Genomic DNA, 17,739 nt, shown 5'->3' with positions numbered 1-17,739 from the left:
CATCACTGCTTCCAGCCATGAGGGTAGAATTGCAACCATCATGACTAGCTACCTGTCAGGGAATGGACAGGAGGAGGAATGGTGGAGACCGCCTTCCCAGCCTGACCCTTCCAGAGATGAGGAAGACGGTATAGATTTACAACTGTGGTTTACGGGAGGTCACAGCTCAGAGGCAGATGAGGGGCAATGTTGGGAAATGATGGATGAGGAGGAGAGGAGGAAGAAGAGCTGAAGCAACTGGCTGACTTGTTATCACTAGAAAGCATTCCACACACCCCTTCTCCCAGAATCCAGCAAGTCTTAAAAGTAGGAGAGCAAAGGGCTTGGAGACAGATGGCCCTAAGTGGAAACCTGTGATGGCCTGGGATTCCGAGTCTGAGAGTGAACCGGAGGAATCCCAGCCGACACAGGAGTCCCCTCCTCCAGGGCCGGCTGAACTGGGGCAAGGCCTAGATGCTGAGGAGCCTGCACCTGTGCCAGATCCTCAGGGGCAGGCACCAGGTGAAACCATTCTGGCCCAGGTGCTGGAGGACTCAGTGGCTACAGGTGAGCCTCCCCCGGGGCCCAGTAACCCTTCGGCCTCTCCTGAACTGCAGAGGCTTAGGGCAGAGAGGCGAAGGGAACTGGTCTCTCCCAGGAGGAGTGCTCGCCTTAAGGCCAGGAGAGGCAGGGCTCCTGGGGGCCAGGACCGCCCCCGGCCTTAGAAGAAGATAAAGGTCAGGCAGCCCGGTCCCAGGTTGCGGGAGCAACGTCGTTGTGGAGTACCTGCTTTACCCAGACCTAAAACTGCACTCCCGGTGTGCCTGTTCCTCGCCCGGCTTCCTGCTCCTGACTCTCTGGCATTCCTGTTCCTTGCCCGGATGCCCGCTGCTGACCCACCAGTGTTCCTGTTCCCCGCCTGGCTCCCTGCTTCTGCTCCACCAGTGTTCCTGTTACCCGCCTGGCTTCCTGCTGCTGCCCTACCAGCGTTCCTGCTCCCCCGCCCGGCTCCCTGTTTCGGACCTCACGTCTCGTCTAGTGATCGTCTACCCTGCTAGTGACTCTGGACTGAACTTCGGATACGGTATAAGTACCTTTCCCCCCGGGACCAGCACAAAACCGTAAGGTGGGTGGTGCTGTTGACAATTGGGGAGAAGGGGAATGAAGATTTACTCAGAGAAAACACCATTACAGTGGTACCTTGGGTTAAGTACTTAATTCATTCCGGAGGTCCGTACTTAACCTGAAACTGTTCTTAACCTGAAGCACCACTTTAGCTAATGGGGCCTCCTGCTGCTACCGCACCGCCGGAGCACAATTTCTGTTCTTATCCTGAAGCAAAGTTCTTAACCTGAAGCACTATTTCTGGCTTAGTGGAGTGTGTAACCTGAAGCGTATGTAACCTGAAGCGTATGTAACCCGAGGTACCACTGTACTACAAGAGGCTGAATTTCTAAGCCTCTCTCTATGACTATTGAATAAACAATATTGGTAAGAACTTCCTTGTCTTATCCATTATTGGCAACCTACTGTGGGGAGTTGGATTCTCTGACGCCCAACACTACTATTAGCATTCTTATCCACCATGAATTTGTCTAATGTTTAAAGCCATCCAAGTTGGTGGCTGTCACTGTCTCATATGGGAGCAAGTTCGGTAGTTTAGCTATGCACTGCATGAAGAACTACATTCACTGGGCTATGACTTCCCTCATCCCTGACCATTGGACATGATGGCGAAGACTGATGGGGAGTTGGAGTCCATCCACATCTGGGGAGCCACAGTTTCCCCACTCCTGTTCTGTTGCAAACCTACATTACTATGCCTATAAAATTCCCTCAGTGGGACTGAAGCTGTTGAATGAAGGAATTAAACTTTGGAAGGTGGTATCAAGTTCGCTTTGGTATCTCTGTTGCTCGAAAAAGGTGCACAGCTCTGAGGTGCAAAAAAAAAATGAGGTAAAAGCACCTCAGCATTTTATTTTCTCCCCCTGACAGGCATTTACTTTCCAGCTGTCTGAGGAGGATATGAAAGCCATTGATGGCCTTCACAAAAACATGAGCTTTTCAAAAGCGGAAATGTAAGTCATATTTAAATAGTATGCATATGGATACATAAAAGTGGTTCATGCAAGAATTCATATTGCAAGAGCAAAAGGAAGAAAAGATCTGACATATTTTATTTGCTACTTTGTTTCTGAGTATATTTGTAAAGGGATTTAAAGGTACGTGCCATTATTTTGAATTTTTTTTTGCCCAGAAACAAACTGACAACCAATGGATCTCATACAAAAAAATTAAAAATTCTAATGCTCCCTTCAGCCAATGCATAATTTCCCTTTGTGGGAAATTAAACTAGCTGCCCTATGCATTGTTTCACAACTGCCCTTGAAACTGCCTCAAGTAAAGCCAATTATAGTACTATTGAGAGAATTCCAGGATGTGCCCCGCAGTATATAGAAGCCTCTAGGAGCTGGTAGTGGGCTAGCAACCCATATGTAGAGAGATCATCTCTTTTGATTTTCTCTGCATGTGCATAAACTGGGAATGCAGGATCAACTTTCAGCCTCCCTGCTGAGTGGGCATTCAGTGGCAAACTTGGGGTGGTTACTATGTACTGTGTGAAATGGTCTTATGAAACAGTGGCTGGCAACTCATCAATATGCTTAGAGAATAACTTGCACTTAAATATTAGTAAGACAAAGGAGATGGTGTTGGACTTCCGGAGGAAGAGAGGGGAACCTGCTCCATTGTATATCAGGGTGTGTGGTGTGGAGAGTGTCTCCTCCTTTAAATTCCTGGGAGTTTACCTTAGTGAGGACCTCACTTGGAAAATCAACATAACTCAGGTGGTCAGAAAGGTGCAACAGAGACTCCATTTCCTCAGGGTCTTGAGAAAGAATAATGTTAAACAACAATTGATGAACTCCTTTTACCGGTCCACAATAGAAAGTGTCCTTTCATATTGTATCAGAGTGTGGTATGCTGGCCTGGTCTCTACAGAGGATGGTGACTACAGCACATGATATCATGGGCTGTGCCTTGAGTCCGCTAGATGACATTGCAAGGGATTGTTGCCTTAGGAGAGCGAGAAAAATTCTCGGGGATGACTCACACCCCAGCCATCACCTCTTCTACCCTCGAGCAGGAGATATAGGATAATCAGCTGTACCAACAGGCTAAAAAATAGCTTCTATCTGTGGGCTGTTAGCCTGTTGAACGGAAAATAACATAGCGCAATTGACTTGTGAGGTGGTGCGTTGTTCGATAAGAGATTGAATGTTTGGGGGTGCTTGTTTAATTTCATTGTACACAGGATGTACAATGACAATAAAGGTATTATTATTATTGTTGTTGTTATTATTATTATTATTATTATTACTACTACTACTACTACAATGCCTCTGAGGGTTGACTCTTTGGTTTTGTTTCAGATTTGCTGAGCACCCAAACTATCAGTCACCAGATGATGAATGACAACTCATCCCCCCTCCCCTCTCCCATTCTAAGGAGCCACCATAGTTCCACAGCACTCACAGTATCAAAAATACATTTCAGCACAAATGAAAGCTACTCTAGCCGTGTGAATGATTCTTTGATTTCATCTGCAGAAGTGGAGGAGAAATAAGAGGATTTTTGTCGTCGATGTTGTTTTCATAGGCACCTATTTAGCACAGCACACATGTTGGTTTAATAAGTATTCCCAGTGAGCATAAATACAATACAGGGAGCATAAATATAAAATAGTTTAACTGATAGCCTGGAAAAATTAGTCTTAGTCTCGAGTTGTTATTGCAGCCCATTGATATTTTTATTTTATTTAGGCTGCCTTACAAGGCAAGGCAAAACACAGAAAAACTCAATAAATAAAAGCAAATACTCCTGTGGCATAGCAAGAAATGCACATTTCTCCAAGTTGTCAATTTAATTTAAAGTTAAATGAGGTAATCTGCCAACAGCAGGGCTGCTTCACAATAAACTGCTTTATTTTCATGCAAGCAGCTTATATAAAATATGTACTAAATAATAATGTCAGTTAACATCTAGAATAAGGCATAAGATGCTAACAGAGATTCTATGCAACTCCTATCTATACTAGGAAAATAAGATTATCCAAACAGATGTTTCTGTGCTAGACAGAACTACATTGTGTGGTCTCATGCTAAATTGCCTGTTTTGTAGTCACTGAAATCAAATGTGCTTAAGAGTGCCTGAACCCTGTGTAGGACAAATGCTTGAGTCGTTTTTTAAATGAGTTGCACCATCTACTAGTGACACCCATACCCAGAAACATCTAACACGCAGATGGCTGAAATAAAATTGCACCACCTACTATAAGTAAATGCTTCCATGTTAGTGTGTGAGCAAAGGAGACTGAATATTGCAGCTGGTTTTGATATGCCCAGCAGATCCCAACCTCTGTACTTCTTGGGTCCAGAAGCCCACTGCATGTGATATGCGAGGATCTGCCATCGTCTCTACCCCCCTGCAGGTTCTGCTTTATAAAGGGGCAGCTAAGAAGTGTCACGGCTGAGGTAGAACAGAGGTTGGGATGGGGAGATGAAGGGTAATTCTATGTTGCATATAAGCTGGCTCAACTGTGAGGAAAATCCTGGGAACTAGTTTTATGAAAAGTGTGTTGACCACTGTGTGGCAGCAGGGGAGTATAAGCTCTCTTAGAACAATTCTCAGTATCCTCGTGAAAATACAAGTCTCAAGACACTTAAACCGCTGGCCCTGTCTCCTGTACTAGCCGGCTGCAGAGGGTCTGAAAGTGAGGCACTGTGTAACTTCCAAAGACAGATTGCAGATAAAAGTGTGTGTTTCTGAGCCTTCTTTCCAAAAGGTCTCCCTTCCTGGTGCTTTGAGTTCACATATCGCTTGTACTCTCCTGCACAAATGTGATGGACAGTCAGTCATCTGGTATTTGGAGAATCTGGACCAAAAAAATTGCAACCTCCCTGTGGTTGCCCTGAGTCAATCAGATCAGAGCTTCCCACAATTCCTTTTCAGGTAAACCAGGAGATAGGCTGTTTCGCCCCTACAGGAAGGAGGAAATAAGCAAGTCAAAACCAAACAGCACAGTGGTCAACCTGTAGTTAGTCCTCAAATCTCTACCCAACAGAGTACACAGGATTAAGAAGATGCCCTATACCTGCTTGGACCATTGATCCAATTTCTTCCCAACAATAACGCCTAGGGTGGAAAAAGCTCATCTTGAAACCAGCTCATTCCAAACCAAAATGCAATGGTTTTTTTATTTTGTTTTCCACACAGCCAGCCATACTCATTTCACTGCCTCCTCCAGCACCCGCCCCCCAGGTCTTCCAGTAGGATTAAGAGAAAAAACAGTCGGCCCGCCTTACCAGCGGAGATATGCTTTTCCATAGGTACATTTGACATCATCCCAGGATACCTGCAGAATACACAGTACAAGGAGCAAGCGAATGAGACAGATTCAAAACCCCACTCACATCCATTGCAAAAGCACATAAAATATAGAGCTAATATTAAAACTTTTTTTCTTATAATAGATGAAGAGAATTATTATAAGTTGTTACACAGCTGATAGATGACTCTATTTTTTTTTTATTGAAAAAATCTTGGGTTAACCTTTTAAGCAGATGTGTAATTCACTTTTAAAGTAAAGATCTTTTCACAGACCACTATACAGAGGTTTAAGAGCTTTTACACACATCTTGTTCTAAATATTACCCAAAGATGTTGGGTGTCCATCTGTCATGGATGCTTTAGCTGAGATTCCTGTATTGCAGGGAGTTGGACTAAATGACCCTCGGAATCCCTTCCAACTCCACAAATCTATGATTCTATGTAATTTTTGCTGCTACTGGACTTGGCTATCTTTTAATTAGGGCTGCTTCAGACTCAAGCCAATTAACCCATGTTTTATATATAAAATCTATAAAATTGCCCAAGACTCCAGTCCCATAACTCTATGGGACCTTCTTCTGAGTAGACATGTATAGGATTGCACCGTTATTCACAACTGGCCCTAGCTGGATCAGGAACCACTAGCATAAATCAGAGGTGTCTATCTGTAGTACTACATGGCTTTGAATGGGAAGTGCATTCTGACATCCATTCAAATGGCCATTCCTTGTTTGTGGACAATTAGGTCTGGATTTGGACCATCGCCCAGCATGGCTTGCAACCTTTTTCAATGCGCTGATACACATCGTGGTTAGATCTCAGACCCTGATTTTGCTGGGAGAGGTGGAAGGGAAGGGAAGCAGGCACAACGCCACATTTGGCTGCCTTCCTCACCTGACAGACGCTCGAGTCATTGAAGCAATACCACCTGCTTTCCGTAAGACTCCAAATGTATGCAGAGTAATGACCAAAGTTAGCTGATCCCGAGTGTGCAACAACCGCAAACAGATCATACAACCCATCATCCTGGAAAGAGTCATAGAGAGATATTTTCAATGGAAGACAGGAGAGATACAAAACAGGGAATTACTGTCACTGGACAGGACCACATCATATGCCTCAATGAGGCCTTTCCAGCATTACACCTCCAGTATCTTTCTGTATTAGACAGTGCCTTCCTGAGATAAAGATCCAGTGTAGTGTCGTGGTTGGACTAGGACCTGGGTTCAAGACCCTACTCAGACATGAAACTCATTGGGTAATCTTGGACTGGTCACTGTCTCTTAGCCTACCCTACTTCACGGATTGTTTTGAGGATAAAATGGGGAGGGAGGAAACCATGAATGCCACATTGAGCTCCTTGGAGGAAATGCAAATCAAATAAATAAATGTTTTGGGGTCCAATATACCCAAAACAACATTTTCGGCAGGCTTAATCTCCATTTCAAATTTAGAGAAATGTTTTCCATTTTCCATTGTTTAAGTTGCATAGCGCTTCTAATTCCCTATTCCCAGTGCTTTTTTAATAGAAAAAGGTGGTGGTACTCACCATGAAGTTGTTACAGTAAATGCCACACTTTTAACATGGGGGGGGGGGAGGTGCCAGTACTGCGGAGCCTTGAGTACCCCCAGAAAAAGCACTACCTATTATCCCCGCTTTTTTTAGAGAATAGACCATCGTGCTTCTCTGACTCCCCACCAACCAAAGCGCTTCATCCTTATGTCTTCCTTGAACATACCTCTTAAGGAGGGGAATTTCTGCTGTGGGGTGGGGATAGGAGACAACAATGTCTTCCTCAAATACTGTTGCAGAACAAACAGTATAGCAACCTTGAAGTTGAAATGACATCCCTTTCTGGAACCTGTTAATTCCTGCTTCATAATACTGAGAGCATCTAGAACAGCGTCCACAGAAACAAGGGTGGACAAAATGCAAACTTCCACTCTTGGGACTAATATTGCTCTGCAGTTCTTGAACAAGTTATCCCAGAATGTGATGAAAGCACTTGGTTGACCATGGTGGAAACAGATGCAGTCTCAGAGGACCTGAACATTCAGTCCAGGCAAGGCACCCTCCTGCTTTAGCCCATAGGTTGGGAACCTGTGGTCCTCCAGACACTGCTGAACTATAAGTCCCCTCATCCCAGGCCATTGACCATGCTTCCTGATGGGAATTGCAGTTCATCAATGTTGGAAGAACCAGTCCTCCACATCCACTCTGGGTCATTTCATTATGCCTTCTAAGTCCGAAGCGAATGATGATGCAGCTAAGTTTCCCACCTCCTGTGCATCCTGGTTGTATTGTTCTGGCGTCAGGATCTCACTGAAATTTAGGCTCTGTGGGAAGGCTAAGGGATGGCTGATTTTCCGGGTCTGGCTGCCTTCTGTGCAGCAGAAACGCTTTAGGTGCAGCATCAATGTCTGTGGCAGACGTGTAACTCTCATGCCCTGCAAAATCGATGCACACCAACAATGAAAGACAAAGGCTGGAATACAGAGGTCAGCATAAAATAGTTGCAAAGCATTCTTGCAATGGACTACTGATCCAGGGAAATCACGCCCTTTTCACCCTTCTGAAAACCTAGATCCCAATGCTGTGTTTAGCAAATTGCCACTAGTCACTGTGGCGTTTGCCTTCCTAGGTGTGTGACATCATACTGGGTCATAAGGAAAAGGTTCACTAAGTGTAAAATGATTAACCAATAGGAACCCAAGGGGAGGAGTTAGAGTTAGAGTTGTTAGTTGTTAAGAAGTGAGTCTGGAGTTAGAGAAGGGAGAGGGAGGATAAGTCTGGGGGTTGGGCTAGTTTGATGTGAGAGAATCTGTTAAGAGGAGTCAGTTAAAACAGTTGGGATAATCAGTTAGAAGGTATTAGGTAGGTATAGGTCAGTAAAGAAACTAAGATTAAGAAACTGACAAGAAAAATTATCTGTAACCATAAACTTGTTAATGCTTATAAAATAAACTTGTTTATTTGCTTTAATGTTAACAACTGTCTGGACTCAGTGTGTACACGAGAGAAATGGGTTGGTGGCAGCGGGGAAGTGATCACAGTGGTGGCACAGGGATCAATAGACCGTCAAACGTCCGGGGACCCTGTGTGAACGCCACAGTCACCTCAACCACTTCATACAGGGTGGGAACCACCTTGTGAATTGGGGTGTAAATACCTTGGAAACACATGAAGCTGCCTTGCCAGGCTATAGCTCCATCTAGCTGAGTCTCATCTACCCTGACAGGCCGCAGCTCTCCAGAATTTCAGTCCTACCTAGAGATGCCAGAGATTGAATCTGGGAACTTCTGAATTCAAAGAAAATGCCCTGCCAATAATGGCCAAAAGCCAGACCCCCATGATTCTCCTATGAACAAATATCCTCATCCAACATGGAAACAACATGAAGCTCCAAGGATTGAATTGCCAATTAACGTTCAAAGGCAACATTACCCGTAGATGTGGTGTTTCCAAGCCACACTGTTCGCAGTGGCATGCATTTTCATCCACCAGCTGTTCCGGCGCAAAGAAACAACGCAGTGAATATCCCTAGAAGGATTGAATAAGGTAAAGAGCAGAGATTAGTCCCACGTGCGCAGAGGAATTCATGCTGGCTGGCACTGATGCGAGTGAGAATCCGGAAGAATCTGGAGTTGCCTTTATCTGACAGCCCCCCTGCTTCTGATGTGATAACAAGGTGTCTGTACCAATTGCACATTGTGTGTATTTGTGGAAAATACACAGGCCTTCAACCCAGTAGGAGCCATAGGTTTTTAAAAAGTTGTTACACTTGCATCCAAGGAGTCTGGAGCAGCATCCATGGGGTTTTCTGCTAATCCTTCTGTTTAGGCTCTGGCTTGATTTCAGATATGCTACTACACTGGATTATTGTGCCTCAGAGTCTACCTTCAGACAAGGTAAGTACCCACCATCACCCATATGCCAGGCCATATTTGCCAAGTTCTCCCACATCTGTCTGCCCTGAGATCTTCAGGTGAAGAGTGGTATGTAAATTTAATATTATATCATCATCATTGCCTCTTACTTTGCCCTATTGGCCACTGCTTTGGCCCACCTGGCCACATGCACACACCTGACACAGGTGAGCATCACCTTGAAGCCATGACCACAGTAATGGCAGTGTGATGCCTGACAGAGACTGTATGGGCAGTTGCCTCCATTTTGTGCAGAGTCCCTGCCACATACTGAAATAGACATTGGCAGCCCCAGAAGTTGTTTTGTCCCCAAAGGTTGGACATGCTGAAGAACTAGAAGCACTTTTCTAGAAGTTTGGGGGTCAGCTCCTCCACTCTCAGCCTCTCGCTCTCTCCATACATCAGAACTCCATTCAGCACATCCCTCTGCAGAAAAGCTCTGCTCCCCAGGAACAGCAAGCAAGGTGGTGCAGTTGGTTGTGGAGCCCTATAAAATGATCTGAAACCATTTATCAATGAGTTCTGAGTGCAGCAAGAGTCTTCCCCTTCCTCCCCAACCAATCTTTCTGGAGTTTTGTTTGTTTGTTTAGCCTCCTCTGCCCCACTTTCCATTTCTGGAGCCCTTCCCCAGCAGAAACACTGTGTTGATAGCTTTCAATATGTGCACACCCTCTACTGGACAGGAGGGAGCACTACACTAGAAACCCAGTTCTGACCCATTTGCTTAAATGGGATGAAGCACAATGAGATGGAGACCCTCTTCACATACCAATGTCCTGACTGGGCGAGAATCAGAATCAAACATTGGGAGTGGGAACATCATCAAGTTGCTATCCTTCTTCATTTCGGCTGAGCACTTTTGACACACTAGGTTCTGCTGCAGCTGGATGGTGTGCAAGAGAGTCAGGCTTTCAACCTTAAAGAGAGGGGAGGAGAAAACCAGAAGCGAATAAATGATGTGCTCTGTGTTGTCAACAAGCACTGCTCTTTGCGTGATTCCACTGACAGGCCTCAAACTGGTTCCCATTAGAGTGAAAACAAGCAGAAAGCCACCACCAAGCCCAACTATCTGCCTCACTACAGAATCCTATATTCAGCAGATCTAACCCAGATATTTGTCTAATCTTCTTTGAAAGCCATCCAAGATGGTGGCTATCCTGCTTTCTTGTCTATGTTTACTATTGTTTTATTACTAGGCTGTGGGTTCCCCCGCCCCCAAAAAAATGGTTGGATTAATTTTATTTTTTAATTATATACACCATTTTTTAATGAAAAAACTGTTTATAGAGTTAATAAACAGAATAGGAGATCACAGTGTACTTTAAATGGAGAGCAGGGCAGGGGAAGGTGAATCAGATTAAAGGATCCTGGAGAGAGTTGTGTACTCAGTATTTTTAAGTTTATGCTTATCAAAGTCTTTGTTACGTGCTTCTGGGTTTTGTATTTTATGTGTGATGGGAACTCTGCAAATTAAAAGGGCACAACCCAGAGCCATATTACAAGTTAGAATAATAGTATGATTTCAATTGCATGTTTTCTTAAATAGTAGCCGTGGTGGGGAGAGATCCAGGGGAACTGATCCCATTTCTGCTATTTTAACTGATGTATTTGCTGAGTTATACAGAACTCTCTGGCAGGGCTCCGAACATAAGCCTGCATCATAAGTTCTGATTTTTCAACAAGGGACAAAAGTATTCTTGGCTATACTTCAAGGGCCTCTGCAGGTAACTCATTGTGTCTGCATACAACGTGGAAGTAACATGTTTTCCTTTGCAAAATCCGGACTCTTACCAGATTCACATTGGTGATTTGGTCCTTAATTAGGTTCCAGAGGATCAAGAAGAGTTGAGAAGCATCATACAGAACAAGCACTAGACAAAAGGAAGAGGCACAAGCAAAATTTAGCACAATGGCTTGTTTATGCCTTTCCCAAACTCCTCTATTTTCGCCCCTTGCCTCCAGATTCCAATGCTCTATATATTTTTTAGCAGCCAACCTTCCATTCTTGCCCCATAAATCCATAAACACAACCTGACTAATGCTTCTGAAGTCGTTTATCAAAACACCTCTGCACGCGTTCTATAGGGGGAGGGCAGTTATTAACTATAAGCAACCCCCACCCTCCAAGTGACACCTCCCTACGGGAACCAAAAAGACTCCACTTGCTCCTTACATTTCACATTGTGCATTGAGAGGCAGCGGACAAGATCCAAGGGATGCACAGATCTTCTCTTGCTCCGTTGCATCTGCTCCAGAAGCAAGAGCATTTGATAAGGGACACTTGCTTTCTGCTCCGCAGCTTCAAACGGCACTTTGATCCTGGCAACAGAAAGAAGGAAAGCTATCACCACACTTTACAGGCAGAAAGCACCAGGCCTCATGCTTTAAGGCTGCAATCTTAACCACACTTCCTTGAAGAAAAGTCACAACAGAAAGGTTTGGGGTTTTTTAAGAACTAAGTGTAATCACACATTTAATGACTTGCAAATGCATTCGTTAAATGGAAGTTTAAGCAGGAACCTAGCAAAGGTTTCGATGCCAGGGTTGGCTTTCCACACTCCATAAACGATGGAATTTGTATCTGCAAGATGTGGCTATGGCAACCTGCATGGATTTAAAAACAGATAAGAAAAATTCATGGAGGTCAGTCAGTAGCTACTACCCATGATGGCTTGTTCTCCCTCAACTGTTGGAGGTGATATGCCTCTGAAAGCCAGTTACTGGGAATCAAAAGATTCCCATGGGTATCCAATTGGTCACTGTGAGAACAGGAAAGCAGACTAGATGGGTCTTTATCCCGCAGGGCTCTTCTTATGGTCTAAGGGGCCTTTATATGCTATCTAGTAAAGGTAAAGGTAGAGGGACCCCTGACCATTAGGTCCAGTCGGGACGACTCTGGGGTTGCAGTGCTCATCTCACTTTATTGGCCAAGGGAGCCAGGTCATGTGGCCAGCATGACTAAGCCGTTGCTGGCGAACCAGAGAAGCACATGGAAACGCTATCTAGTACCTGTGTACAAGTTGTCTGTACCTGGGTTCAGCTACTCCTGAGTAGAAGTCTACAAATGTTGATTTTAAAATCACTTGCTTTAAAAAAAAACAACCACCACTGTGATTTGAATCCAAACCACTGCCATTGGAGGGTGGAAAAAATGCTCCATTTTTTAAATTAAGCTAGGGTTGCCATAAGTCCAGGAAATCATAGAATCATAGAGTTGGAATAGACCACAAGGGCCATAGAGTCCAACCCCCTGCCAAGCAGGAAACACCATCAGAGCACTCCTGACATATGGTTGTCAAGCCTCTGCTTAAAGACCTCCAAAGTAGGAGACTCCACCACACTCCTTGGCAGCAAATTCCACTGTCAAACAGCTCTTACTGTCAGGAAGTTCTTCCTAAGGTTTAGGTGGAATCTTCTTTCTTGTAGTTTGGATCCATTGCTCCGTGTCTGCTTCTCTGGAGCAGCAGAAAACAACCTTTCTCCCTCCTCTATGTGACATCCTTTTATATATTTGAACATGGCTATCATATCACCCCTTAACCTCCTCTTCTCCAGGCTAAACATGCCCAGCTCCCTTAGCCGTTCCTCATAAGGCATCGTTTCCAGGCCTTCGACCATTTTGGTTGCCCTCCTCTGGACACATCCTTTTTTTAATCTTAACTCAGTTAAAAGTTCTTTAGATAGCCACCCTGGCTTCTTTAGGCACCTTCCATGTTTCCATCTCATTGGTATTGCCTGATGTTGTGCTTTTACTATCTCCCTCTTAACAAACTCCCAGCCATCAGGAACTCCCTTTCCTTTTAGTATTACTGTCCATGGGATCTCACCCAGCACTTCCCTAAGTTTTATGAAGTCGGCTTCCTTAAAGTCAAGAAATTGAGTCCTAGTATGCTTGGCTGCTCCTTTCCGCTGTATAGTAAACTTCAGAAGAGCATGATCACTCGCGCCTAATGATCCTTCCACTTCTACCCCACTAACCAGGTCATCAACATTGGTTAGGACCAGATCTAAAATGGCTGTTCCTCTTGTTGCTTCTCCCACTTTCTGGACAATGAAGTTGTCTGCAAGGCCAGTGAGGAATCCGTTTGACCTTATGCTCTTGGCTGAGTTTGACATCCAACAAATATCCGGGTAATTGAAGTCCCCCATTACTACTATCTCCCTTCCTTTTGCATGCTTGGTCACCTGTTCCAGGAAGGCATCATCTATGTCCTCCATTTGGCTTGGGGATCTATAGTAAACTCCCACAATGAGGTCTCTGTTATTCTTCTCTCCCTTAATTTTGACCCAAATGCTCTCACTTTGGCTTTGAGGTTCTAAATCTTGGATCTCTTCACAGGTATACACATCCCTGACATATAACGTCACTCCTCCTCCTTTCTTGTCTGGTCTGTTTCTCTGAAATAGATTGTATCCCCCCCATTATTACATTCCAATCATGGGACTTATCCCACCAGGTTTCAGTGATGCCTATTATGTCATATTTAGTTTGCTGTACCAAGAGCTCAAGCTCATCTTGTTTATTTCCCATGCTTTGTGCATTAGTGTACAGACATTGAAGTCCATTAATCATCCCCCCGTGTCTCTTATTTAAGGATTTTTTCCTCCCACCACTAGGTCTGCGTGCTGTTTGCTCCATTTGGTCTATGACATTTGGATGATCATCTTCATCAACTGATATCGACTCCTACCTTCAGGAGCACTGTCTCCCTCCCCCACATTAGTCAGTTTAAAGCCCTCCTGATGAGGTTTCTGAGATTTTTGGCAAAAACAATCCTCCCAACCGTTGTGAGGTGCAGCCCATCGCTTGCCAGAAGTCCATCTTCAAGAAACTGCAGTCAGTGATCGAAGAATCCAAACCGTTCCTGTTTAGACCATTTGCGAAGCAAGCTGTTCACTTCCACTATTTTCCCCTCTCTCCCTGGGCCACGTCGTTCAACTGGGAGAACAGATGAGATGACAATTTGTGCATTTAATTGCTTCAATTTCCTGCCCAGAGCCTCATAGTCTCTTTTGATCTTCTGGAGGCTATTGCTTGCAGTGTCATTGGTTCTCACATGAACCAAGAGGAAGGGGTATTTGTCAGTGGGTTTTATGATTCCTTGCAGTCGTTCAGTTACATCTTGGATCTTAGCCCCGAGGAGACAGCACACTTCCCAAGACATCTTGTCAGGCCCACAGATCACTGCTTCTGTTCCCCTCAGTAGGGAATCCCCTATCACCACTACACGCCTCCTCTTAGGTCAGGTCGGGGTTCTTCCATGAGCTGTCTGTTCCAAGGTCGCCTGCACATTCCCTGAGGACTGACTTTGCTGCTCGTCTTCATATACCTGATCGACTGTAATGAGGGAGAGATCCTCAAATGGAGTCTGTTCTTCGTCTTCCGTGCTAGGGGAGAGGACCTCAAAGCGATTGTGTATTTCTAAACAATCAGAGCGAACCCTGGGCCTCCTACTTCTCTGAGTCACGTTTCTCCATATATCTGGCTCCTGTGTTGGTGAACTAGCCTCCTTCTCAGGGGAGTCCCCTGTCTCCTCCTTGGTGAAGACGGTGTGCTCTGTTGCTTCCAAGAAGAGCTCCCAGACATGGCCTCTTTTGGGAGGCTTATGTGCATTTTTACAAGTTATAGCAAGTTTGGGGAGGTTTGGTTTTCATCTTCAATTTATTTATTTATTTATTTATTTATTTATTTTATTATTGTTGTTGTTGTTGTTGTTATTTTGTGCACACGGGCGGCTCTGGTTTTGGTCATCGCCAAAAAAGCTCAACAACCAACAACTTTTTTGCCCAGATTTTTACTCCTTTAAATATGGCAAGCTGAATTAAGCATTCCCCCCACCCCACCGCCCTCTAGAGAAAGAGATTTTTATCCAAAGCACTGCACCGGTTGGTGGGGAAATCCTCACTCACCTCCGGAGTATCATAGTGAACTGTCTGTTCATGAAGAAGACCTGAAGCAAGGAGTTGAGGCAGCAGTTTAGTCCAATATTGTACAGGCCAACAGCCCCTGGAAGTAAGAGACAACACCCAGAGATGCAGCTTTGGTTAAGGGCCAGGAGAATGGCACGCTTTTGACTTATGATTGCAATCCTATGGACACTTTCTTTGGATTAGGTTTCATGCGGGGGGTGTGGACTTGCTTCAGTGTAAATAGGCATAGAATCTAAAGCTAAATTACATGAGACTTGGGGTGGGGGGATAAATTTGATTAAGTTCACCGTTTTCAAAACAATGCACAAGCCAAAACTGGTGGTGTGAGGTGAGAATATTCTCTGTAATGCTGGTGGTTAACAAAATAGATTTAAAGACTCAAGGGAAATCTTTAAAAATGTAGTATAAACACAGACAACTGGGAAACACTGGCCTGCGAGCGCTCCAGTTGGAGAACAGCCTTTACCAAAGGCGTTGTGGGCTTTGAAAACGCTTGAACTCAGGACGCAAGGGAGAAATGTGCTAAGAGGAAGGCATGCTTGGCAAACCCTCACCATGATCAACTCCCTCCCAGAAACCTATGTCCCCACTGTGGAAGGACGTGTGGATCTAGAATTGGCCTCCACAGTCACTTATGAACTCACCGTTGAGACCATGTTCATGGAAGACAATCTTACTTGGCTACGAGCGATCACCAAAGACAAGGAAGATAAATGTACCGTTGAGCTCTAGGGTAATTTCTACACACACTCACATCCTGCTCTTCACCTTCCACTCAGACAAGCAAGAAGTCTTATCAGAGTTGAAGAACACATTTCAGCCAGGCAAAAACATTTGAGGAGGGTCTGAAGCAGTGCTGGTGAGGGGTGTGGCCTGGGGACAGGTGCGTGGCTTGGGAGAGGGTGTGGCCCGAGGTGTGTGTGCCAAGGGCCAGACAGAGAGTCCCAAAGGGCCACAGTCAGTCCCCGGGCCTAAGGTTCCCCACCCCTGAGAAATGAAAATGTAAGAAAAAAATATGATGTACCATTCCTTGAGTCTGCCATCCCACAAATCTCTTGGAGCTTCTGGCTGCATGTCTCCAAAGCTTCCTCTGTAGAGCTCTCCTCATCTGCCTCAGCCGTCATTGTCTGATATTCCTCCAGCTTGAATGTCCTTTTTGGCTTTGGACGTCCAGCTCTCTGACCCATCAAACGTACTATAATGCAACACAAGTAGACAACATGCAAATCAATTTTCTCCCAAAACAAGTACCTCATGTTGTCTCTTGTTGCTCCTGCTGCTGTTTTTCCAGGAGGGAGAAGAGGGCTTGCTGGTCACCGTGCATCATCAGTTCTTATTTTTATTCTCTTTAATGTCATATATCTGGAGCAGTTGGCCAGGCAGGTACATTTTATTCTTTTCCACTTTAAACATATATTACCCTTTCCTACAACAAAATGGTGTTTACTCCCATGCAAATGTGTTTAGCACCAGGGCAGCCGCAGAAAACACTATTTTATTCCTGAAGTTCACGGTGCTGCTATGATGTACATGTGTTTACAATGAAAACCTGCACATGCTCAGAGTATTTCTTTCTATTTCCCCCTCATCACAGAGCTGGCTGGCAAATTTGGGGGGGTTGATCTAACTTATCAGGAAGAAGATAAATGTTAATGCTGTGGTTCTGAAGTGAAGTTATAAGCACTGCAGTCTAAAGTGGTGGCATTGTAGGGGCAACATAAGCATTCAGACCAGGGTCAAAATTTTTGCCAGGTGATGGCTGGGGCTGGAGGGAATTGAAGGCAGAGACATCTGGAGAGCAGTAGGTGAACCCGGACTTCAGCAAGAGACTCTCTCAGCTCCACCTGATGATGCACTTTTAAATAGGACAGACCAATTTTTCTCTGGAGTATGCCAATTTCTGAGTTAAAAACGGAGGCAGAATATGATCCCTTATCCATGTCGCTCAGTTAGCCCTGCACCCTTTAATTTTTGAGTGAACCCAATGAACCCTCTGGGGCTCCTTTCTATTCCCTATTTCCTATTATTTTGTTTCTCAACAAGTAGTTTTTGTCAGCCTGCTGATAAGTCTGGGGAGGCGTTCCGGATCGCAAAGAGCCATCCCGGTAGAATGAAGTTAAGGATTGAATCACAAAATTGGGTCATCTAGTCCACCCCGCTGCAGTGCAGAACTCGAACCCACGACCCAGGGACTAAGAGTCTCGTGCCAACAGCGCTATTTTCCCAAAGCAAGTGGAGCACCGACTCTCTCCGAAGAGCTGAAATATTCAAAAAAAAACAAGCAAGCAAACGGAATATGCAACGTTTGAGCACGAGAAGAATTGGGACTTACTGCGCCTCGACCGCCAGCCGCCCGGATCTCCTCGCTGCCCCGCTTCACTTCGCTTTCCACGAGCGTGGAAACGAGCCTGTCCGCGCCGCGCTCGCCAAGCTTCCCTTCTGAGCGCGGCGCTCCTCGGCTAGAGGGCAGAGCGGAGCCGCCGAGATGAGTTTTGATTTCCCCTTTTGAGAGAA

At 45.0% G+C, this 17,739-nt stretch overlaps 1 protein-coding gene and 1 pseudogene across 2 annotated transcripts in view; one reads left to right on the top strand and one right to left on the bottom strand.

Moving 5' to 3' along the window:
• LOC309541407 (aldo-keto reductase family 1 member C3-like) overlaps positions 1-4,267 on the top strand; it is a 15,263-nt pseudogene extending 10,996 nt beyond the window's left edge. Inside the window, exons 8-9 of the transcript XR_014224562.1 lie at positions 1,975-2,057; positions 3,411-4,267. The product of XR_014224562.1 is annotated as an aldo-keto reductase family 1 member C3-like (transcript). The remainder of the gene's footprint in view (positions 1-1,974; positions 2,058-3,410) is intronic.
• Positions 3,763-17,739, bottom strand: USP18 (ubiquitin specific peptidase 18). Its single transcript, XM_082239198.1, has 11 exons — positions 17,558-17,739; positions 16,250-16,420; positions 15,205-15,301; positions 11,468-11,613; positions 11,086-11,165; positions 10,064-10,210; positions 8,813-8,908; positions 7,648-7,815; positions 6,262-6,393; positions 5,343-5,392; positions 3,763-5,017 (listed from the first exon to the last, which is right to left on the bottom strand). Exons 2-11 carry the CDS (start codon positions 16,410-16,412, stop codon positions 4,963-4,965), a joined length of 1,134 nt encoding a protein of 377 aa, XP_082095324.1. The 5' UTR covers positions 16,413-16,420; positions 17,558-17,739; the 3' UTR covers positions 3,763-4,962.

This window comes from Podarcis vaucheri (genome assembly GCF_965113315.1).
Source record: "Podarcis vaucheri genome assembly, chromosome: 10".
NCBI classification, from domain to species: domain Eukaryota; kingdom Metazoa; phylum Chordata; class Lepidosauria; order Squamata; family Lacertidae; genus Podarcis; species Podarcis vaucheri.
Note: the sequence above shows the minus strand (reverse complement) of the source record. Positions and strands in the feature narration are given on the sequence as shown.

What these genes read in the sequence shown, in the direction of transcription:
- USP18 (XM_082239198.1), bottom strand. Translation starts at nt 16,412, where the DNA reads ATGGGTCAGAGAGCTGGACGTCCAAAGCCAAAAAGGACATTCAAGCTG. An exon ending in CTCAATGCACAATGTGAAAT is followed by an intron (nt 11,166 to 11,467) that starts GTAAGGAGCAAG and finishes CCTTTTGTCTAG; the next exon opens with TGCTTGTTCTGTATGATGCT. An exon ending in ACAACCAGGATGCACAGGAG is followed by an intron (nt 6,394 to 7,647) that starts GTGGGAAACTTA and finishes GACTCTTTCCAG; the next exon opens with GATGATGGGTTGTATGATCT.